General features: G+C 47.8%; 1 protein-coding gene across 4 annotated transcripts; it reads left to right on the top strand.

Moving 5' to 3' along the window:
- Window positions 1-24,746, top strand: rnf144aa (ring finger protein 144aa). Of its 4 annotated transcripts, XM_060052496.1 has the most exons (9): window positions 7-721; window positions 12,135-12,279; window positions 12,830-12,934; window positions 14,239-14,299; window positions 15,392-15,608; window positions 18,277-18,424; window positions 18,782-18,871; window positions 20,861-20,966; window positions 21,099-24,746. In XM_060052496.1, the coding sequence occupies exons 2-9, from the start codon at window positions 12,145-12,147 to the stop codon at window positions 21,119-21,121; spliced, it is 885 nt and encodes a 294-aa protein (XP_059908479.1). In that variant the 5' UTR covers window positions 7-721; window positions 12,135-12,144; the 3' UTR covers window positions 21,122-24,746. The 4 variants fall into 4 exon arrangements, with proteins under 4 accessions (XP_059908477.1, XP_059908479.1, XP_059908475.1 ...); XM_060052494.1 differs by having other exon boundaries at window positions 1-121; window positions 20,861-24,746; XM_060052492.1 differs by having other exon boundaries at window positions 10-721; window positions 20,861-24,746.

Here is a 24,746-nt window from a genome sequence, read left to right as displayed (position 1 = left end):
GAAACGCGGGGCTGGGTGGCGTCAGTCGCTCAGGAACAACACGAGGGACGGAGCTGCTCTCCACTAATGGCGTCGCTGCAGCGGAGCAGCTGATCGCGACAGGACCGAGAGACGCCCAGAGGTAAACACGCCGCCCACCGGCTCTTCCCCTGCAACATGATCGCGTTTGGCGTCGCGCTGTGTCCGTGCAGCAGGCGGACGGCTGGACGTCGTGCGCCCTGCGAGAACCGAGCCTGACAAGGGCTCTTTCTACACAGCTCTCCTGTCAGGTCGACCCACACAGACATCAGCGGCGGATGTTCTCCTCAGTTTCTTCTTCGGTACAACCTGCCTGCTGCTGATCGCGTAACAGCTGTTGGTCGGAACACGACTCGTCCACAGTCGGGCTGCAGCGGGTCTCCTGGTGGCGCTTCGACGACGTCTGGGGACTTGTACTAAACATGAGGCATGAAGCGGTCTGAGGTGGTGTTGTGCTTCTCTGACTAGTGGACCAGCTCTTCGGTAATCCGGTCCAGGAGATCGCCCCGGCCTGGGCGGAGGTTGCGGTCCTTCTCTCCGGAGGTCGCGGTTCGGCTCCCCGGAGGTTCATCTCCCCGGAGGTTAATCTCCCTGGTGGGCGCAGTTAATCTCCCCGGAGGTTCATCTCCCCGTTCGTCTCCCTGGAGGTCGCGGTTCATCTCCCGGAGGTCTCCCCCCTGAGGACATAGTTGTCTCCGAGCAGGTACTGTTGGGTACCGTGGTGTTTGTCATGTTGTCCACAGAGCACGAGATGACAACCCATCGGGTCAGTTTGTAACGGGACCGTTTTCTAAAACGTTGCTAATCTAGTTCTTTCTTGGGGTTCTCTTTGATAAGACCTAGTCCTGTCTTTTACACATGCGTTATAAGGGGACATGTAGGACAGTCCATGTCTGGACGCATATAGCCTACTCAGAACCATAACATGTACTGCATTATTTAGTATTAGTAGCTTCTTCATTTAGCAGTGTGTCAATGCCATAGAGCGTTTCCGAGCCGATATCTTTATGAGTATAAACATGAGCCAGGCGTACTGGGAACGGCGGCTCCTCAGAGGAGAAGGTCGGGTCTACCCCCGTCTCCCCCCAGCCGGGCCACGGTCCGACTGGGGAGAAAACTATTCCTCAGCTGTCTGTGTCGGCCAAGTACACACACACACACACACACACACACACACACACACACACACACACACACACACACACACACACACACACACACACACACACACACACACACACACACTAACTTTCCAATGACTGCCCAATTAAAAAACGGCAATGTGTAATATTATTTATATCGCCTTTTAGGACATATTTGACAATGGTTTTCATGTTAAGTCATAGAACGCCAGGCCATATGAGGTCATCAGGATTGCATAAGGCTGAAAGCTATGGATGCAGTTACTAGGTGTGTACTGAGTGAATATTACTGCTGCCTGTGAAGCACTGTTGATGGCTTATGAGCAGAAAGAGTGTAACTACGAGGTACGATATAGTTGCTACTGTGGTTGTGAGTTCACCTGCAGCAGTCAATATTTCCAAGCTTCAATCCTCATAAATATGCGCCCTAAAAGACAGCTTGTCAGAGATTTGAGAAGCAAAGGGTGTCTATTGGAGTCTGACGCCCTTCTGCCGTAGGCCCTCAGGAGAGCGGCCATGTTGGACTCATCTCAGCCACACCGAGTTGAGATGGAGGAAACTGGATTGCAGTCAGGGACCGTGTTTGTTTCAATAATTGCATCTGAGAACTTTTCCAGTTGACACTTTCCCCGTTGGGCTAACGGGTACATACTAACGAAGAAGGTCGGTTCAAAGCCCTGAGCGGGTTCACCCCCGCCCAGATCCGGGGGTAGGGGCTGGACCAGAGCAGTGGAGGAGGCAGGGCAGCAGGCTCCTCTCTCATGGTCTGGTCCCCGGGTCTGGTCCCAGGGCAGCAGGCTCCTCTCTTATGGTCTGGTCTCAGGGTCTGGTCCGAGGGCAGCAGGCTCCTCTCTTATGGTCTGGTCTCAGGGTCTGGTCCGAGGGCAGCAGGCTCCTCTCTTATGATCTGGTCCGAGGGGTCTGGCCTCGGCGCTCTGGTCTCAGGGCGGAAGGATCGGTCTGGTCTCAGGGCAGTAGACTCCACTCGGGAGGGTCTGTTGTCAGGGCAGCAGGCTCCTCTCTTATGGTCTGGTCTCAGCGTTCTGGTCTCAGGGCAGTAGACTCCTCTCTGGAGGGTCTGGTCCCAGGGCAGTGGACTCCTCTCTTATGGTCTGGTCTCAGGGTCTGGTCTAGGGCAGCAGGCTCCTCTCTGGAGGGTCTGGTCTCAGGGCAGCAGGGAGGGCTCCTGCCCTTCAGGGGAGTAAATAACGGCTGTCATGGCCACCGTTACTCCACTACGGAATGATGAAGGTGCAAGGTGAACTAGCAGAGCACTGGCACTCTGACCCAAGCACCACACGACCCTGTACCCTGGGGAGAGGCTCCCAGACGGTGTGTGGTCTCCATGGTTACCATGCCCGGACCTCGCTGTGCCTGTTTAAGATGTTTATTCCGGTCAAGCTTGAACGTGCTAAAGCACACAATACACAACCCACAACCCAAAGGAACCCTGATGTACTACTGGTTTTCAACCCACAATTGATTTGAGGGGTGACGGTAGGATATATGTGCTGTCAGTGTTGAAATCTGAGGTACATCACCCAACTGTCACCGTGTGACGGTCCTCTCCCCATCTGCTGCGATGTGAGGATGGATACAGTAGACTGACCCTTACCTACTGAGTCTACTTCCAGAGCCTCATTACCGTAATAGATAGAGCAGATAGAAATAATAAGTAGTGTAACAAGTAGGGTTTCTGATCAACTTATCAACATCACCTTCAAATCCGTCTATTTTTAAAGCGCATAAATCTCAGTACAGGTAAATCACAATCTCTGGGGAGCCACAAAATGATGTGTTCAAGCGACCTTATGTCTGTCAATCACATGTTACCTTGTTGTTTTCCTTGGAAGCTCTCCAGTTTCAGACCGACTCCCAACCTGCTAATTCTCTGTTGCCAATAATCCGGTTGGATTGGTTCAAGAATCCCATGAGCTCCCAGCAGCACACCTTAAAGTATCTTGTTACACCCTGCTGTTTCTAAACAGCCCGTCCCACACCCATTCTGAAGTGTTTCCCTGTTAATATCAAACCTCTTACAGAATCAGGGTGTTATTGGCTGACATTCAGTGGTCACAATCATCGGTTTAGCGCTTATTTTGACGGCATGAAGTTGTCAAGGACAACGCCACGCATCAAATGTTGTCCGTGTTGTAGCCTGGTAACGGTGGCTTCGCTCTTTCACAGCAGAATCACTGAAATGAGTCCTGAAACAAACGCTCCTCCATGGCCTGGAGGTTGGGGGGAGAGGGGGGGGGGGGTGTGTGTGTGTGTGTGTGTGTGTGTGTGTGTGTGTGTGTGTGTGTGTGTGTGTGTGTGTGTGTGTGTGTGTGTGTGTGTGTGTGTGTGTGTGTGTGTGTGTGTGTGTGTGTGTGTGTGTGTCCAGAGGAACCCTTAGGAAGGGGGTTTCAGAAAGATGGGATCATCCTGCTTCAGCATTATGTCATGCTGGCCTGGCATGCTTCTTAATCTCAATCACCAGTCTGTCTGTCTGTGAGGTAGGTGTAGGTCTCCTGCCAACAAGGGGTAGCGAGTTAGCTCTGCTATCCTACGGTCACGCTTCCGACTTACTGCTAGAGGGGAGTGCCCTACGGGTAGGTGAGTTATTTTTTGTTGAGTGCATTGTGCCTACTGTGTACACATCTGGGTGGTGTAATTACCGTTTATATCCTCTGAGTTGCACATGGTTGGACCAGCGATAACGTTCTCTGCTTTACGTGACACACTTGGCAGAGTTGTGTACACTGTGACGATAACAAGAGGCTGAAAATGGCTCCGGAGTTAATTTCTCTTGACAATAGAAATGATAAATGAACCCAGTGGATACAGCTGGAGGAAAATTAGGAAAAAGCTGCGATGCTGTATATTTGAAAACTCTGTGGTTCTATTTTGGGATGGGTACTGACTGACTAATGAGAAACGCTTCACTTGTTTATCTCTGTCAGAAAACAACCAAGTTGTTGAATTGAATTGTTAGGGCTGAGATGTCTACAAAAGATCCTCTTGCCTATTAAACGACAATAGTTATTATAAATGTGCTAAATTGTTGCCGAAAAAATAATCTGTTGCTTGCAAAGGGATTGTTTTGTTTTTTTAATTTGTATTGTATATTTCAGACTTGGAGATTTGTCTGCATGCTAGCTCAAGGTATCACTCGTGTCTCTACCTTGGCTTTAGCTAGTAGCTCAGTTATACAGGGAATTCAGCACTTTTTGAGTTTTCCCCAACAGGACGTATGCGTGTTTCCTTAGTTTTTGGACTTCCTGCTTTCCATTCCCCTAACTCAAAGCTGTTTAAAAAAAGATGTGTGAGTATTCTTTAATGTGGTTGGTCCATATTCTTGTGCCTTCTCAGTTTGTCCTCCTGGGTTTGGGTCTGAATTTGAACTGATATGCTTGTGTCAGCCGGGACCCCGCTAGGGTGGGGGTGTGGCAGAGGTTATGGCAACAGTAGTAATGGGAGGCTTTTCCAGAGATTATGGATTTATGCAAACTTATGAGCAGTACCGAGCAGAGCACTTGTCCAGAGCAGCTCATTATCATTTACAAATGTTACGGTTTGATGATCCCAAAACAAATGGGTGTAACAGGCATTATGATATGTCAATATGGCCTTTTCATGGCATTTCATTTTGCTGCATATTTTTACTGAATAGATAAGCGTTTTCTGTGCATGGGACAAGCAGGTGGGAATGTGGCCTGCTAAGTGATAACATTTTTAACCAGACAGCAGTGCTTTGTCCAAGCTGCTCAGTTTGAATCTTTCAGCACATTTTCAGGAATAACTCGGGAGACATGGTCCGCGAGGAGATGACAAACTGAGTACACCTAATAATGTCCCCTGTTCGTTAAAAACAGAAAACCGTCTGTTTCCTCCCTCTCTTGAGCTCATCCATTCCTGAAATGGCTGGTGGAAAACATCTGCAGACAAACAGCACCTCACCAACTCTGAGTGTCACTCCCTCTGAGTGTCACTCCCTATGAGTGTCATTAACTCTGAATGTCATTTACTCTGAATGTGTCCCCCTGTTGTCCGTCTCTCTGGATGGATGGTGGTAAACTCTTTTCAATGAGGGAGCAAATCGCGGGTCATAAGCACCTAACAGTCACTCTTGAGATTAGTTTTGCTTCTCCATTTGTTTCAAACTATGATATGCAACCTCATAGGCAGAGTAAACAGACATACGTTGAATATGCAATGTCTGGTTATGTGATGTATATGCCTCTTTATCTCTGTAGCATTTTGTCTGTAGGTTTTATCATTCTTAAAGTTCACCTTATCTTTCCTGGCTGACGTCATGACTAATGGATAAGGAAAGACCCCCATCATACAAACACAGATTATATCTTTGTCGTTTGGACACATTCTGTAGAAAAAGGTTTGCTGTGGTTTTATCTTACCAGCTTTATCAAAATAAAACAAAACATCCAAATAGCTGTTGTGAATAATGTGTCTTATGAAAGTAGACATCTTCCTTTTTAATTTGTAGAAACAACGGCAACACATGCTGATTTTTGAGACGTAACACAAGGCCTTTGAAATGCCAGGTAAATGCCACTGGTGAAGGAATATCCAATCTCTGGCGGAGAAGACCTCTCTTCCAGGCTTTGTGCATCTGCCAATAGGAATAGACTCATTGAGGCATGCTTGTCGGCTTCACTTAGCTTTAAGACCCTGATGTCAGCCAAAAGCTTTTGGGGGGATGAGACGGTTCCCTTTTTAAAACTGCTTACCGCATTGTTTCAGGTACTCTGCCAATTGGAGAGACGTAATTCAATTTCTACTGCACTACAAAATTAGGAAGTATTTCCTTTTTGCTGTTTAAGGACACCTCTAATTGGTGCTGAAGAGAAAATGATTGTAGAGTACTTAGGTGTGTGTGTCTGGGGGTGTGTGTGTAGGTGTGTGGATGTGGGTGTTTGTGGGGTCGGGCGCGTTACTGTATGCCATCCCCTCTGAATGCGGTTGGTGTTGGCAGTGTAAACAACAATGATGCTGGTGGCTGAACGGGGTCTTTGTGTCTGGGGGGGTAAGGGGGTCTTGAGTTGGTTCTGCTCTGTAGATGTTGCTCTGCTGAGCCTTTGTTAGCCTGGGGGGGGGGGGGGATGCACTCATGCCCTCTCATCCAAACAGCAGAGACTTTGTCTTGCGTCTGACCCCTCCAGGTGCTGTGTGTGGAGTCACTCAACACGTAGCAGCTGTGTCGTACTAGTGAGCTAAGCTAACACTGTTGGCCATCATCGCCAGCCTCGCACGATACGCTACGGTGTCGCATCGCAGTGACCGCCGCCATTTTTTTATGTTAGTTATAAAAGAGCTTCTAGGTAGTAATGTTTCCTGGGTCATTGTTTAGGAATTAATCGTGAAATGATTTGTCCTCGTGGGGAGAAATTGTGGCGTTTAAAGCTGCCACAGTTATATAATATTAATTAAAAGTAATGAGCATTTTATATAGAATTTGTACAAGGGTTTGGGTTAGTGGGTTAGAGTTACCCTTGCTAGAATTAAACTAGTTTTCTTTGTTACTGGCACCGTTTCATAGTCGGGCATATTTTCTCATCGTCATTCATGTATACTAAAGCTGAATCTGAATTGCAATAGCTTTATTTCATACTACAAGTAGCATTCAAAATAGTCTGTTAGTCCACTACTCCTTGGGTGTCGTGTGTCTTCATGTAACATATTGTGGTTGTGTTTACGTGAACATACAGTAGCAGGAAGGGACATGGAGTCTTTCTGTTGAAGTTTAAAGCAGCAGTACAGAAACAGTGTAAAAGAGGCCTCTGATTGTGTTGCTAGTCTTTCCGTCTGTTTTGGTTAATGGTCCAATCAAGAGGAGCTCACAGAAGGCGCCAAGTCAAGACACACGCACACATGCACACACATGTGAGTAGTACACACTTCCAAAATACATCTGTGATTGCGTAACTGCGGGTTATGTAGACAGCGGGCACTTTGACATCTCATAAGCTCCTTGGCCACTTGCCGCCCTGAAACCAAAGAGCAGCCAGCTCTCTGTCCACCACTACTCTCTCTGGCATGGAGGCTCTAGACACACACACACACACACACACACACACACACACACACACACACACACACACACACACACACACACACACACACACACACACATACACACACACACACACACACACACACACAAACAAACACAAAAACACGAACACAGACACACAAACTCTCAGACACTCTCACACAAACACAAACAACTATACAGACATGCACGTCATTATTTTTTAAGAAAGTGTGTTCTAACACAGTATTATATCAGGGTGTGTTGTAACGTTAAGACGGGTGTGTCTTCATTTAGTCCGTCTAATATTAGCTCAGAGGAACATGTTGATAAAACTGATTACTGGCTAACAGTGGAATCCACTTTTTTTCCTGAATAAATCCATTCTGTAAATCATTCATTTTTCGAAATAGCTTTTTAGAATCAACAAAGTGGTAGTTCTGTGAAATCCTAAATCAGCATTAATGTACCGTAACCTAGCTTAAAGAAAATGTTGTTTTGAAGTCTTGCAGGAGAAATACAGTGGCACCACATTTCCGCCCAAAATGATCAATTAACTATTAATTACTTAACAATTAACAGTAAACCATTACTACCAACAGAATAACTAACATTCCAATACATGGCCGCCAAAATGGTGGCGGCCATTTAATTTTTTTTACATTTACATTTACGGCATTTAGCAGAAGCTTTGATCCAAAGCAACTTACAAAAATAACTTGTCTGAAGAAAGAGAAACTACACTATATCTGTCGGTACAGTAAGGATGTTCATAGAAACATGCCAACGTGCCCCAAGCACTAACAATCGCTAGGTTAAACCATTCCCCGTACACTACAAAGACAGCTAGGATTACGATGCCACAGAATGCTATTACACAGTCATATTTTTAAGTGCAAGGACATACAACATACAATGCACAACATACAAAGTGCATAACTTCACGTTCGCTATACACATATTCAGACTAATATCATATAACCGAAGGTGTGTTTGATATATACCTGTCTGTCTCTCTATCTCGTTCTCTCTGTCTCCTTCTGGCGCTAAACACTGAGTGGGGATGACAGCTGATGAGGGCTGATGGCCAGCCTAATTGGCTTGCTAAAGCACAGCAGAGTGAGGGTGCTATCAAGCAAGCTAGTAAGATGAAGGAGACGAGCGCTGTCAATCATTATCAACTCATCACCGCCGCGCTCAAAGGCCATGAGGCTAGGAGGAACTTAATGGAGTTTAGTTAACGACATCACAGTGATGCTTAGTTTAGAGCATTTTCATATCCATTCAAAAATAAAAATCATGCAATGATGTCTGCTACACTGTAGGGTGTATTCGATATACACTATTCACACACAATACCACATCAACCTTACTGTTTTCAATGTGCAAAACAATACTAATCATAATAATAACCCCCAAATAGTCTCTCTGTCTCTCTGTCTCTCTCTCTCTGTCTCTGTCTCTGTGTTCCCCCCCGATCATTAGGCTGACCACTCTATCGGCTCGTGAGAAAATGGCCGCTATGTGGCGGTCTTCTGTCCCTGCGTGTTCTCTGCACACGTGCAGTGAGTGGAGAGAAAGAACTGAATCATGTTATAATGTGATGCTGCTGTGCCAATTGTTAGTGGGCCTCGCTCACTCCAGCCATAGGAGATGCTATATAAATAGAAACTTACGCAACACTTTAATGTGTCCTTATATAATTATACTCACACATAGTGTAAAGCTGCCAGGCCAGGTGAAAACAAGGGTCGGACTCGGCCCAATTGCTCTCTTCATTGTGTCTCTCTCTGTCTTGTCTCTCTCTGTTTCCATCTCTTTCACCGACCTGCTCGAAGGGGCTCGTTGATGCACCAATACTTCCGCGGCGGAGAGGGACTTTCAGTAGCTGATGCTGCTGTAGCCTGCATGGCTGTGATTGAAGCCTGGTCTCCGCAGCCACGGAGATTTCTCTGCAGAGAGAAACTTTCAAGAGCTGATGATGCTGTAGCTTTCATGGCTTTATATAGGGCTGGTCTCTCTTCAGCCACAGAGATCTCTCTTCAGTTGAGAATGTGCTTGCAGTCTGAGGGAATTCAGGTGGGAGTTCACCTCCCATTAAAGCTGTGGCAGATCTTTGCTTTCAGCAAATGAGTTTTGTTTATTGAAAGCTGCCCGAGGGCTGGACGGGTTCTAATCATGGGAGCAAAGCAGTGTGGCGGAGTGCAGGAGGAAGACTCATTTGAAAGTGCTCCTGTGTGAAGAATTCATCTTCCACAATATAGCACACAGACCAGCTAATGAATGGTGATGATGAACATTGAATGGTGGTCATGGGAAGTGTGCTAGCTGACTGCTAGTTTTCGGAGCAAGAGCCACACAACATCATTAGTATATAAAGGGCTGTTTACAATACAGTTATGCTTGCTCCGTGCTCAAGCAAACTCAGTCATTGCTCCAGGGCTGGAGACCAGGAGACATTGTACTGCTTGTACATTTAGGATATTTGGCGTGGAGATATGTCTGGGTTGCACGTCGGGGCGTGACAGCATGAAGGTTATTAAAGTTTGCGTGGCCTGATCTGTTCCATCATGTTGTAGAGTGAGACACTTTAGGTGTGTGTGTGTGTGTGTGTGTGTGTGTGTGTGTGTGTGTGTGTGTGTGTGTGTGTGTGTGTGTGTGTGTGTGTGTGTGTGTGTGTGTGTGTGTGTGTGTGTGTGTGTGTGTCAGATTGTTGCCTCCTGATTTATTGTGGAGACCAACTTTATTGATTTGAATTCCTTTGCCTGACCTGGAGCATTTCGGAGAGCTATATTTGAAATGAGCAGCGAAAAGAAAGTGGACTGCATGCAAATATCTCACTCTGTGTGTGTGTGTGTGTGTGTGTGTGTGTGTGTGCATCATCTTTGTGTGCGCATGTCTTCATCTGAAAGCGGGAGGCCACTGTTACATGAAGTCATTAAATCCCTTTTTTCTCGCTCTCAATGTTTTATTATGTTTTTATGATGTTCCATATCGCTATTCATCCACACACACTCACACATAAAAAAACACGCACATGCAAACGCGTACTCATACTCATCTCATCTCTCTGCTCTCCTCAGAAAACGATGGGATGATTTCTCCAGGACAACAGCATCAGTGCTCGGTCCACCTCTGGTCTATAACCTGAAGGAACACGGGCCATAGACCTTGTAGCCATTTGAGATCAGGCTGAACCAGAGCTGATATTAGGTCAGACATTTCTAGGGCCACTTCTCCATTCAGTTTGATCACAGCCTCACCTTTAAGTCCCCTCCCCTACTGGGATGTAATGAGGTCATTGTACTGGATGGGGTGACGGCTTCCTCCTGGAGGCCCACACAATAACGCACAATAACTCCTCTCTAACCTGCACACGCGCCCAATCCTCTTATTAAACATTCATTTTTAAAGACATCCACATTAATAAAAACGCCCACACACGCACACACTGGCCGGTCCACACACTCCAAAGGTTTTACACACTTCACAACGTGTGCCTTGTTGTGTTTCCTTTTCATCACCTCCTTCTTTTTATTCCATAGTCATAGACAAAAGCATCGTACTTCAAAGTTAAATCCACATTTCTTCCTTTACAAAAGTTTTTCTCTGACGTTATGTTATATGTGTGACATTGTGACCCCTGTCTCTCGCTCGCTCTCTCGCTTTCTCCTTAATGCCAGTCATCTCTCCCTCTCTCCTGCACTCTGTGTCTCTCTTTGGATCTCCCCCTCCCCCCCCCTCAGGTCTCTGGGGGGCTCGTGTTGTTTACTCACAGTCCACAGACCTCTCACAAGGACGCACACTCCCATTCACCCCACACCACACTCCCACTGACCCCAAACCACACTCCCCCTAACCCCCCCCGACCCTCCCACACACTCCCACTAACCCCCCCGACCCTCCCACACACTCCCACTAACCCCCAGCCCACTCTCCCCCTCACCCCACTCATGCTATGTGTTTCCTATCGGTATGACGTATCGCTTGTAAAAGCAACGAGAGGGAGATAAAGACATGGGCGCGGAGAGATACTCATCCTACATTCTCAAGCCTTGCATCTCTCCCTCTTCTCTGCTCTCCCCTCCCCCTTCTTCCTCGCCACCCCACCACTGCTAGGTTGCCTAGCAGTGTGGTGTGTGTGCGTGTGTGTTTGTGTATGGCAACTTCCTGTAAATAACAGAGTGGGTGCTCTCTGCCTGGGAGAGAGAGAGAGAGAGAGCGAGAGGCTCAAAATAGCAGTCTCCCACGAGAGAGATGACGTGCCGAAGTGGAGAATTGTTTCACGGCTGGAGTGTAACCTCACCGGGGCTGGTCGTGACAGCTGAGCATCCAGAGGAGGCCTCCTGTATTATGAATCAGGAGGATTCAGCTGAAGAGTCCTCCTTATTACGAATCAGGAGGATTCAGCTGAGCAGGCCTCATGTATTATGAATCAGGAGGATTCAGCTGAAGAGGCCTCCTTTATTATGAATCAGGAGCAGAAGGAGTCAGCTGAGGAGCCCTCCTTTATTATGAATCAATGACAGGACTCGGCTGAGGAGGGCCATGTAGGCGGAGGGATGACGTCACTGTGTATCGCTTGGTCCTTGTTTGGGCATCCTTTCTCCTCTCCTCTCCCCCTCCTCTTCTCTCCCCCTCCTCTCTCTTTTTCTGGAGGCTGAGGTTGTGTCACATCATGACTATAGGCTCATGCTTCCACATCTACCGTTTCAGTAGACAAATGCATTTTGTAGGCGTACATTTACTTATGAATTAAGTATGGCCTGCCAGTTCGGTTAATCACATATAATATGGTGAATTAAATATAAAGTCCACTCGCCAGCGTGTGACTGTGTTTGCGGCTGGAATCTTCCACACGAGGCAGCGATTAGCAGTTCACACCAAGTAATCGTTTTCCATTCTTTGTCTCTCTCTCTCTTTGTCTCTCCTCCTCCCAGCGGTGCTAAGATGACGACAGCCCGGTACAGGCCCAGCTGGGAGCTGGCGCTGGACCCCCTGGTCTCCTGTAAGCTGTGCCTGGGAGAGTTCCCCCTAGAGTCCATGACCACCATCACCCAGTGCCAATGTGTCTTCTGCACTCTGGTGAGCGCACTCTTTCGGACGGGTCCTACAGAGGGTTCTGGACAGTGTGGGTAATGTTAGTTCATGTACATGGATGTCTGTAGTATTGCCCAGGATCGGAAAGAGGGAGGGTCGTGGGCAGTCTTGGTAATGTAGTTCATATCCAGGGATGTCTGTAGTATCGATGCTGAGCAATGACTCCAAGCCAAAACGTGAACAGTGAGTGAAGAGGAAGACTTAGTGTTCTTACCCTGGGATCATTAATACGACCACATATTTCAATCCACAAATATTGACTTATCTCCAAAGGTGTCGCCTGAGGCACCGAGTTTTAGATACTGTTATATTCAGCAGTGACGGACTCCATATTAGAATCAATATGAAAATGAAGTACCTCTTTTTATTGAGCAGCAGACCATTAATATTGATGTGTGTGTGTGTGTGTGTGTGTGTGTGTGTGTGTGTGTGTGTGTGTGTGTGTGTGTGTGTGTGTGTGTGTGTGTGTGTGTGTGTGTGTGTGTGTGTGTGTGTGTGTGTGTGTGTGTGTGTGTGTGTTTCCTCAATCCTCTAGTGCCTGAAGCAGTACGTTGAACTTCTCATTAAAGAGGGCCTTGAAACCGCCATTAGCTGCCCTGACTCTGCCTGTCCCAAAAGAGGCCAATTACAGGAAACAGAGGTAGGAAGAAAAGTCTCCTATTTTTTATTTGTTTGGAGTGACAATAGCCGTATATATACCATTTGAGCTCTAAGTTCATTTCAATATCTTCTCGACTCCTTCACACCTAATCCCCTGCTGTCCAGTTCTCAACAAACCACTTTAAATCATACTTCATACGACCCCAAGGTCCCAGGGAGGGATTCTAACCTATGTGAACCATCCACTGAATGCTGAAGAAAACCATCTAGGTTTTAGTAATCTCTTCAGGCACTCTGAAAACCTTTTGGCGCTGCAGGTTCACACAGGATGGTCTAAATCTCTTAATCTGAAGCCTGCTCTGTTGGTCTCCTGAAGCCTGCTCTTTTGGTCAGTCTTCTTAAGCCTGCACTGAAGCCTGCTTTGTGGGTCAGTCTCCTAAAGCTGTTTCTTTACACAGAATATATATCAATATACTACGATATAATCAACTCATATCCACAGTTTCAACGTCTATCAATCAATAAACACCATCGTTGAATCATTTTACAGATATTTGGTCAAGGTTTCTTCGCGTCTTGCTCAAATTGAATAACTGAGCACCCACCTACCCCCGCCCCCCCTACTCATGGACGCTGACTTAAGTATGTCCAATGAAACCGTTCTGAACGATTCACTAGCACAGGAGAGGACATTAGATTTCCCTTAAATTTGTCACCGCTGTCCCATTCTGATCAGCCCATCAGTATATAAATGAGCTTGGGAAATGAGGTTCCAGTGTATATCTTATATAAGTATACATTGTATATCGTAAATCTTATCTTTACAAACGTTTGGACTTGTTCCTCTGGAACCAAGCCCATTCAAAGAATTGTGCCTTTCTTCAAATAAAACTGTTGGTTGCTTACAAAAAAATACATAAAAAAAAACCTGATGGCTTTTGACTTCCAAACCCTTGGCCTCACTAGACTTTCGTGATGACCCCCATCAATGTGCCAGCCTTTCAAACCCACTTTTACTTTAGGAAAATGTCCTGCTGTTCAACAGTTCTTTTTTTGTAGAAACTCCAAATGCATTTGTGAGCTTAGATTATTCATAGCTTTTCCTGGAAGTCCCTTTGGACAATAATTATTGCCATTTTGCAATATGAAGCATTCTGCAATTAGATATTCAGTGTTTATCACGATTATATTTCAAGGCCAACATTTTAAAGTGGCCTTGTTTTGCTGTTGGATTATAAACTCTCTCTCTCTCTCTCTCTCTCTCTCTCTCTCTCTCTCTCTCTCTCTCTCTCTCTCTCTCTCTCTCTCTCTCTCTCTCTCTCTCTCTTCCCCCCCCCCGTTTAGATTGAGTGCATGGTGGCCACAGAGATGATGCAGAGGTACAAGAAGCTGCAGTTTGAACGAGGTGAGTAACACAGGAGTCGGCCAATCGGCGCTAAGCTAATTTCTGCCCTTGGTCCCGCGCTGCGGGGACCAGGTAATGGAACGACTGACTTACTCCACATCTGTGTGTGGTGGATGAACACTCATTCACTCACTCATTCACTCACTCATTCACTCACTCATTCACTCACTCATTCACGCCAGACAGGGCATCTGGAAATCCCAAGAATATGGGTGTGAATCCCATTTTGAAATGATTAAGTTGTTATACTGATTTTAGACCAGGGTAAGACCCCAGGACCTCCTTATTATTCACCCCATCAGATGTTGTGTGTGTGTGTGTGTGTGTGTGTGTGTGTGTGTGTGTGTGTGTGTGTGTGTGTGTGTGTGTGTGTGTGTGTGTGTGTGTGTGTGTGTGTGTGGGGCATATCGGGGAGCCGGTATATGGGAGGTGGTCTGCTGATTGGTATTCAGGGCTGTCTGGGTCCCATAGTGTCCTCACCCAACCCCGTGTTCTCCTCCCGATCAAATATACATGCAGGGAGACGCCCCCGGCTGCTATGAGCGGGGGGGGGGGGGGGGCTGATGGGATGGCCTGGCTGTTGCGTCGCAAAGTGTCTGACAGCAGGATACATCCTGTTTCTAGCGTGTTGGAAGCCTTTCACTCTTTATAGGTCTGTACTGCTGTGCATGGTGGTGTACACAGGTACAGGTCTGTACTCTGTACTGCTGTACATGATGGAGTACACAAGTACGGGTCGGTACTGCTGTACATGGTGAGTACTTTGTAAAGCACTTTCGGAAATTAAATCTCTCAGCGGTGCGTACTGAAGAACCGCAGCATAAGGCCGATTTTTGGGTGGAGAAGTCATCAGAGTTCAAATTAAACCAGCGACAATGATTGTGGAAATGCGGCAGGATGGGTGCAGTTAAATAAATACGCCCAATAACATCATCACAAAGACATTTAAGAACAGCATAAAGTGTATGAATAAGAAAATACGTATTTTCTACACACACACACACACACACACGCACACAAAAACACACACCTACCGATGGCCATGGCCCTTTCCCTGACTCTTTGTGGTTCCCCCCCCCCCCCCCCCCCCAGAGGTGCTGCTAGACCCATGCCGGACGTGGTGCCCCTCCTCCACCTGCCAGGCGGTGTGCCAGCTGACGGAGGCGGCCACGCCCCCCCTGCCCCAGCTGGTGCAGTGTGCCGTGTGCGCCCTGGAGTTCTGCTCTGCCTGCAAGGCGCCCTGGCACCCGGGCGTGGCCTGCCCGGAGAGCAGCCTGCCCACCGCCGCCTTCCTGCCCGGGGAGAACAGGTGAGGCGCAAGGTCCTGGCGTAGAACCAGGAAACAGTTCTGCTCTCCAATGTTACACCCTCTCTACATTCTCCCTCTGTCACATCATCTGTTTCAATAGCTCTCTCGCGCTCGTTCCCTCTCTGTCTATCTCTCTTGTAGATCGATCTCTCTCTCTCTCTCTCTCTCTCTCTCTCTCTCTCTCTCTCTCTCTCTCTCTCTCTCTCTCTCTCTCTCTCTCTCTCTCTCTCTCTCTCTCTCTCTCTCTCTCTCTCTCTCTCTCTCTCTCTCTCTCTCTCTCTCTCTCTCTCTCTCTCTCACACACACACACCTGAGGATACCCTGGGAGGGGGATACCCTGGAGGTAGGGTCTGCAGAGCCAGAGGTCCTCTGTGGTTTTGTTCAGACACTCTTCGCTCGTGAAGGATTACAACAACAACACCAGCTCCCCCATTAGTGAGATCCCATTAGCGCTCTCAGGTTCCAGTACATTGTGCCTGAACAGAGGTACCTAGCGGGAGAGATGTATACATCCGTACAGAGAGGGGCTCAGGGCTCACGGAGCAGCCCTCCTCCACCTGGTCCTGTGTGAGGAGGAGGTTGAGGAGGTTCTGGGGGCTTCAGGACGTACTCCAGTGGTGTGGTTTGGCTTCTACTGAAGTGGCCAACGAAGCCTTCTGAAGAATGACATGATGTTCGAAGGAGAGACAGACCGACAGGGAGAAACTGACCCAAACTGACCCACAGACCTGGTTCATCTGACCCCCATAGCATCCTGGTGTCTGGGTCACTGCAACTGCAGGCCCTCTCCCTTCCGAGAGGGCCTGCAGTGGAGCAGGATTAAAGGAACACCATCCTATTGGTCCTGGAGGTTAAGCTACCGCTTAGGGTTTGAACTTGATCTACCTGCTGTGCCGATTGTGGGGAAACCGATCCTAAGCAGTTCTTGAAACGTTCCCCCACATCAGCATTTTCTAGAAGTGGTTGGACCGAGTGTTCTGGAATGTTCCTTGGCTCACCGGTTTTGATAGCCACCAAATGCTATACTTGAAGTTCAAAGTTTTCGCACTGATTCTGCGTACTGCCAGCAGCCCATAAAGCCCATACGGCCCATACAGCATCGCCGTAGAGCCGCTGACCTCATTCGGTTGCAGGTTATCGTTTGTTGTCTTCCTTTCCTCACCAACAACAAATCTCTGTACATTTCTCAGAGGTAGTAAACTTCTAAAGAACGTCATGAATATTGAACGCACTCTGAGGCTTCCTGTCAAGGCGTGCCTCTTCAGCACCTCGAGGAGAGCCATTTAATTGGCGACTCTGGATGGTGTGTGCGCTTGATGTGCGAACACGACGCAACTTGTCCGTTGTCTGCAACAAAGTGGATGAGTAAGCAAAGCAAAACAAAAGGCAACAGCGCACTGCTTCATTTGGTTTGATACATCCTCTCCTCCTCCTCTCCTCTCCCTCCTCCTCCCCTCCTCCTCCTCTCCCTCCTCCTCCTCCACCCTTGAGCAATTTCAGGAAATGGTTTTCCTCTGCTCTCTGGCTGCCTGTCAGATTGAAGGGGCAGTGAGGTGGTGGCGGTGGGTGCAGGACTGTCTGCATGAGCCCTTAATTCACCCTGAAACCATTCAATCGATACACGGAGAACGGCGCAAGGAAAGAGATTGACTTGCAGCTTCTCTCTCGGAGAGGTCAGCTCCCTGTTCCCCCGTTCACCTCTCTGCTCCCTGTCAGCCCGTTTACCCAGATAGAACCACGAGAAGAAGACACCTGAAGGTACAGGAGCAGATAGGGCAGAGATGAACAGGAGAGGCTCAGAAGGAGAGGCTCAGCAGGAGTGGCGCGGTGTAGATCGTTCATCAGCGATGACGAGGGATCTTTTTATAGACGGACGTGTTGAATCGTTGTTTCTCTGCCACGATGACGCGCTGCGAAGTGACAGCTCTGTGCTCTGTGTTCTGTTGTCCCTCCACCTGATAGCTCTGGGTTCTATTGTCCCTCCGCCCGATGGCTCTGTGTTCTGTGTTCTGTTGTCCCTCCACCTGATGGCTCTGTGTTCTGTGTTCTGTTGTCCCTCCACCAGATGGCTCTCTGTTCTGTGTTCTGATGTCCCTCCACCTGATGGCTCTGTGTTCTGTGTTCTGTTGTCCCTCCACCTGATGGCTCTGTGTTCTGTGTTCTGTTGTCCCTCCACCTGATGGCTCTCTGTTCTGTGTTCTGTTGTCCCTCCACCTGATGGCTCTGTGTTCTGTGTTCTGTTGTCCCTCCACCAGATGGCTCTCTGTTCTGTGTTCTGTTGTCCCTCCACCTGATGGCTCTGTGTTCTGTGTTCTGTTGTCCCTCCACCAGATGGCTCTCTGTTCTGTGTTCTGTTGTCCCTCCACCTGATGGCTCTGTGTTCTGTGTTCTGTTGTCCCTCCGCCTGATGGCTCTGTGGTCTGTGGTTCCTCCGCCTGATGGTTCTGTGTTCTGTGTTCTGTTGTCCCTCCGCCTGATGGCTCTGTGTTCTGTGGTTCCTTCGCCTGATGGCTCTGGGTTCTGGGTTCTGTGGTTCCTCCACCTGATGGCTCTGTGTTCTGTGGTTCCTTCGCCTGATGGCTCTGGGTTCTGTGGTTCCTCTGCCTGATGGCTCTGTGTTCTGTGGTTCCTCCTCCTGACAGCTGTGTTCTGTGGTTCCACCCTGCAGCTCCTTCTATAAGAACGAGGAGGACGACGCCCCAATCAAGCGCTGTCCCAAGTGCAAGGTGTACATCGAGAGGGACGAGGGCTGCGCGCAGATGATGTGCAAGAACTGCAAGCACGCCTTCTGCTGGTACTGCCTGGAGTCCCTGGACGTGAGTGGGGGCACAGCTGTGTGTGTGTGTGTGTGTGTGTGTGTGTGTGTGTGTGTGTGTGTGTGTGTGTGTGTGTGTGTGTGTGTGTGTGTGTGTGTGTGTGTGTGTGTGTGTGTGTGTGTGTGTGTGTGTGTGTGTGTGTGTGTGTGTGTGTGTGTGGTAATGTTTGGTGCAGGTTCCCTCTGACTATTCATATTCTAATTAGAAACTTGTGATGGAAAAGAACATTGTTCCTTTTGTGAGTCCGAACAATTATCTTTGACGTGTTTGGACTTCTGTGGGCTTACCTGCCATGCCCTGTGAGCGATTGTCGGTAATGTGTTTGTGGTGTTATTGTGTTTGTGTTGTGTGCAACAGGACGACTTCCTCCTTATCCACTACGACAAAGGGCCGTGTCGAAACAAACTGGGACACTCCAGGGCCTCGGTTATCTGGCACAGAACTCAGGTGAGCACCTGCACACCTCCCTGCTCCTGTCTCCTCCTGGCCTCACTCCTTATGTCTCCTCATGGCCTCACACCTCCGGCCTCCTCCACGACTCGATCCTCCTGGCCTCACTCCTTATGTCTCCTCCTGGCCTCACTCCTTATGTCTCCTCCTGTCTCCTCCTGGCCTCACACCTTAAGTCTCCTCCTGTCTCCTCATGGCCTCACACCTTAAGTCTCCTCCTGTCTCCTCATGGCCTCACACCTCCGGCCTCCTCCTAGACTCGATCCTCCTGGCCTCAATCCTCATGTCTTCTCCTGGTCTCACTCCTCCTCTACTCTCCTCTCACTCCTGCACACCCTCTGCACTGCAGCAGGAGATCAAGCACTTCCATCTTTCTCTGTCCATCTCTCTCGCTCAATCTCTTTCTCTTTCTCACTGGCTCTCTCTCACTGACTCTGTCTTTCGCTCTCTCTTCCTCTCCCTCCTCTCCCTCCTGCCGGCTCACGCACACATGCAGTGACGGGTGCAGCGCTGCCATTATTTAGAAAAATGGAACCCAGGATGGGGAGGAGAAGAGTTGGGGAGGAGAGGAGCAGGGGCGCACAACTCAATCACGGCTGTGCGGCGGAGAGCGTCTAGTGAAACGCACCGTCGGTGAACCCCGCTGAGTTTTAAATGACGGCTGTACAATTACGCACCCCGGCGTCTAAATAATAGATCCTAAGTGTACAGTGCCGTATGGAACGGTCTCCTTTCTTTTCTCCTGCGTTAATCCTCCTTACTATAACAGTGTTGCTGTCCGCCCGGCCAGGTCAATGTGTTCACGGTGTCAGGGCGGCAGTCGTCGCGGGTTGTTGCTGTGAACATTAGCATTCCCGCCGGCATCAGCTGCCCAGCAGGGCTCCCTGAGTCACCGTGAGCACGGACGGCGCTCGGCCCCTGGGTGCCGGATACATCCTTCTCTTTTTTTTGTTTACCGTTTCCTCTCTATCTCTCTCTCTCTCTCGGTCTCTCTCTCTCTCCTAAAGCTAAAGCTAGCCTTGAAAAACCCCACCATACCCCTCCCCCGCCGCCCCTCGCTTTCCTCCCCCCCCCCCCCCCCCTCCCCTCGCCATCTCTAAAAAAAACACCATCTGACTCGCTCATAAATACATAAGAGCTGCCAGGACCGGGCTGGCGCTGATGGTGAAGCCCTCTCTGCTTCCTGACTCTCTCTCTTTCTCTCTCTATCACCGTCTATCTCCCTCCCTGTCTCTCTCTCTCTATATATATCTCTCCCTCTCTCTCACCATCTGTAGCTGCTACTCGGTTAAGGTGTGTGTGTGTGTGTGTGTGTGTGTGTGTGTGTGTGTGTGTGTGTGTGTGTGTGTGTGTGTGTGTGTGTGTGTGTGTGTGTGTGTGTGTGTGTGTGTGTGTGTGTGTGTGTGTGTTTCAGATTTACAGGTGACATTTGCAAAATGTCACATGTTTTCTGCTACACCTGCCTCATCCCCCTAACGACATAAAGACGTGTATCTAACCCTGATACTTTGATCCTTATGAGGTCTTTACGTCACAAGGTGTATAGAAAGCGTCTGTAATGCAGTTGCATTGTTAGAGGCTGTTATGTGGTGCATGAGCAGTGTTACGTGGTGTGGTGAGCCACTGTTGCGTGACTGTGTGTATTCCATTGAGTACTGTTCCATTTCCTGGACTCTGGCGCCCCCGTGTGTTGAAGCACCCAACCTGCCAGCACTAGTGAATGATCAAACCCACGTTCATTTCTACTAGTAATTGCCAATGAACAAGGATCAAAAGCTTGGAAATTGACATTTCTGCCATTTCTTTTATTTTTGAAGGATGTAGACTTTCTGTAGTTTCTTGTTGGTTCGTTGTTGGTTCTGAAGATCTGAACCGGATCGGTCTGGTGAGCGGTATTGTACAACTGTATCTACTACCCCGACAGCAGGAGAATCCTCACCAAATCAGGCACACATTAGACTCTGCGCTCTCTTCTGCCCCCTGCAGGTGGTCGGGATCTTTGCAGGGTTCGGCCTGCTCCTGCTGGTCGCCTCCCCCTTCCTGCTCCTGGCCACGCCCATCATCCTCTGCTGCAAGTGCAAGTGCAGCAAAGGTGACGACGACCCCCTCCCCACCTAGGGAACACGCTGCGCCGTGCCACCGCAAAACCCCCACCCTCCTCCACCGCCGGAAGGGCCGCTCTTTAGTTTGTGATTCACACCACCTTTACGTTCTCTCCCTCCAGCTTTCAAGCGCTTCGTTTTTTAAAAGCGTGGCCTGACGCGGCCAACGGCGCCGCCCCATTGGCTGTTTTGGAAGTCCATCGCTCTGCATGGTAGACGCATGGGAGGAGCCTGATCCCTGCGCACGGCCGATGAGGACATCGCCAGGGGTCAGAGGTCAAGCGGGTCCCGCCCTTGTCTGACTTGTTGCTCAAGGGGCGGGGCGGCTGGCCTGGGGGGTGGGCCGGCGTCGGACCGTGGGTGCTCTGAACACTGGATCCTGCAGGGAGTTGGTGCTGTGTCCGGGCCCAGGGTCGGTCCTGAAGAGCAGCCCCGGGCGGGTCACAACTTCAGTCACTTTCTGAAGGAACCTTTGCTTCACTGCTGTTTCTCTCGTTTTGTCGTTTGCAAAGAAAAGACGCAAAAAAAAAAGGGGATAAAAAATGCTTTTTCATCCTCTTGCCATAATTGTTTATTGTCGCTTGACATGTTTTTTTGTGGGTAGCATTGATTAGAGTGATGTCACCTTTTTTATGCTCTGTCTCTCTTTCTCTGTCGCCTCTCTCTGTCTCTTTCTCTGTCTGTCTCTCTCTGTCTGTCTCTGTCTCTCTCTCTCTTGCGCGGTCTCTCTCTCTCTCTTGCGCGCGGTCTCTCTGCACACCCTCCACTGTGTTGGTGGTGACGGAGTAGTGACGGAGTGGTGACGTAGTGGTGGGGTCGTTGCTGTGCATCATGTCTGGTATTGATGATGATGATGATGATGATGATGTCAGTGTTTCCTAACCTTCACAAGGGCTGTGTGTTCAGAGTAGCGTACTATGCCCTGTAACGTTACGTGTTTTCACATACCCATAATTATATATATATTATTATATATAAAAGAATATGTGACAGAGAAGCGGTTCCCACTCTCACTATTTCAGCAGAACCATGACATCCCCCCCCCCCACCCTCCTTAAAGGTGACATATTATGCCACCAGGTGTGAGTATAACACACTTGGTGTTATAATATGTCACCTTTAACATTCACCCAATTAGACGTCACACATCATCTTTATATTAATGTATTTATTTTTAACCCAGTTGGTAGATGAACCAAATGGAAAGAAATGGCCTTAAATTAAAAAAAAAATTCTATAAAAAGCCAAAAGGGGCATCATTCCCTCTGTCCGAGTAGGAAGCAGGCCGATGGCTTAGCGCCCAGGGAAAAGCACACGGAGGTACCGCAGTAAACAAGCCCTTTATTTTGTACCAACACGATTCTATGATGTCAGTTGTATGCCACATTGTTAATAGCCATAGTGTATAATCAAAATCTTTTGACGGAAACAAAAAACTTAGAAGCAGGGTCTCTCCCCCCCCCCCCCCCCACCCCCCCCCGACACAACAAACACAAAAACAAGGCGGTCCAACATTGCAAACTTGCATAGTTGCGTAATTGTGTTAGGGTGAGTCTGAGGTCGTCTTCTGAGTGGTTCGGGTCTGGTCAACTCTGATCCCTTCCTGCAGGGAGCACAGACTGCGTCTCCAGGATATTTGTAAAAACCAACCATTAGAAGAGAATGTTACATTTGGGGCACGCTATGACGGGCTGCCCCGCATCACTTTATCTATGCAAGTTTGTACAAGACCATTTGTAAAAGCCCATTTGTGGTGTTGTATCAAACGTTGCTATTGGAATTGAACGTTGTGTTGTGTACGATTTCACGCACCTCTTTGAAAGGCGTACCATTTATTTATTTGTTTCAGGGATCATTTATGAACCATCCATATATCTGTTGCCATTACATTTTAATGTTCCTTGAACTGTTGCTGTGATTCAACATTGTTACGGTAATATTATAGTTAAAATCATTGTTTTCATTTGTTCTTGGGATAAGTGTTCAGAGTTTGAGATTCAAGAATGTTTCATTTTCCCTTGTTGTAAACTTTTGTCTAACAGTTCCAGTAAATCTTTTGAGTAAAGCTGTTTCATGCTCCACTATATGCTGTACTATACGTCACAAAGCCCAACTGATCTTTCCTGACCTTATCGCTACAGCTACCACACATCACACATCACACACGGGTTCCGTTGGTTTCCTTTGGGTTGGGAGTTCTGGGGAAACCTCCATGCATGTTTTCCTTCCGATCCATTTCTACGTCCATCGCCGTTAGGGGATGTGGCCTGGTGTCAACCAATAGGAGCATGCGATTGATCAACATCATCAACCCTTAAGTCTATTGGGTTAGCATTAAATGTGTCAGATTCATGCAATGATCAGCCTTACACTTTCCCAGCTGTAGCCATTTATACTCTTAGAGGTGGTTGGAATCAAGTTAAATCTGGTCTCAATAAATGTATTTTTTTCCTACATTTAGTTCCATCCCTTACCTTTACCTTTACCTTAGACTCTCATTCCAGAAGTTGATGTCCGGTTGGCAGTCGGGCTGAGTGTTTATCTGGGAGGGAGGGGGTTGCTTTCTGCCTATTTAAACCAGCATCAGGGGCTTGGGAACAGATGTAATACTAAATGTAACACGTTGTGTGACCTGTATGGTATGGCGCCTGCTTTATTCTGTTTATAGAGAGGGAGGGCTCCTGGTGGTGACATGTAAATGTGGACATGCTCAATAAGCATGGGATGGCTTGAGTCTACTGTAACCTTGAGTCTACTTTAACAACAGCAGGGGACCAGGAAATACACTTCATTAGACTAGTTGTGTTTCTGACTGCTTGAAATGGTGATACAAAATCTAATATTTGATCTGGGTAAGGAAAAAGGCACAAGATGCTATCACTCATGCTTTTTGGGTGGCGGGGTGTATGTTTTAATGACGTTTGGTGTCAGAATGGGTGAGTATGCAGGACAATATTATGGGCCGGTCATCAATCAATATCAGGTCATGTCGTTTACATCACACCCAAGGGCTACTGTGGGTTCATCCGGTCTGGGATTAGTATCAAGACGTTGATAGTTCTACATCATAATGTAGAGCGAAGTCATCTCTATAGTTCCTGGTGAATTTCTCACCGTTGGTAGCAGAAAATATAAAGGAGTTCTGTATTTGACATTTGTGTTAATATCAATTGATTCTTGGTCTGTCTATGCCTGGCTGAAAAATGCACTGGAATTACAGTGACATGAACTTTGACCCGTGCTTACCTATGTTTAGATTTTATTTAGAACCCGCATGCTTTTTTGTCCCTAACAAAGCTGTGGATACGTCATCGATATTGTAGCTTAAAACATCTTTGGAATTGTAGCACCTTCTTAAGAATTTAAGTTAAGTTCTGTACATGGTCATCAATTGTACACAATTAAAACAAATGGTTGAATAGTTTAATGAAAATGGATGAAGTCATTCTCAGTCATTCTATCAAAAATAAAAATAAACTGATGGTGTAAAATAAGTGGTAGGCTATTGTGCCTCCCCTTAATGCTCAACAAAGAGATTCCTGCTCAACCCAAAATAGCTGTTGAACATAACCAACCACAACCAAAATAAAGAATTAAATCCATTTTGTTTTTTATTTGAAGACAGTCTGAGAAATGCACAGGACTTTTATTTTGCCTTTGGCTGTATTGCCCTTGAGCAAGGTGCCTTCATCGCTGCGTGTCGCTGTTTTTGTACCTGCTTGTTTTCTATGTACTTTAGGGTGAAGAATTAAAGTCTCTGCTTGGTGAAA

This window comes from Gadus macrocephalus, chromosome 5 (genome assembly GCF_031168955.1).
Source record: "Gadus macrocephalus chromosome 5, ASM3116895v1".
Lineage (NCBI taxonomy): Eukaryota > Metazoa > Chordata > Actinopteri > Gadiformes > Gadidae > Gadus > Gadus macrocephalus.
The sequence above is the reverse complement of the archived record's forward strand: the minus strand, read 5'-3'. Positions and strand labels throughout refer to the sequence as shown.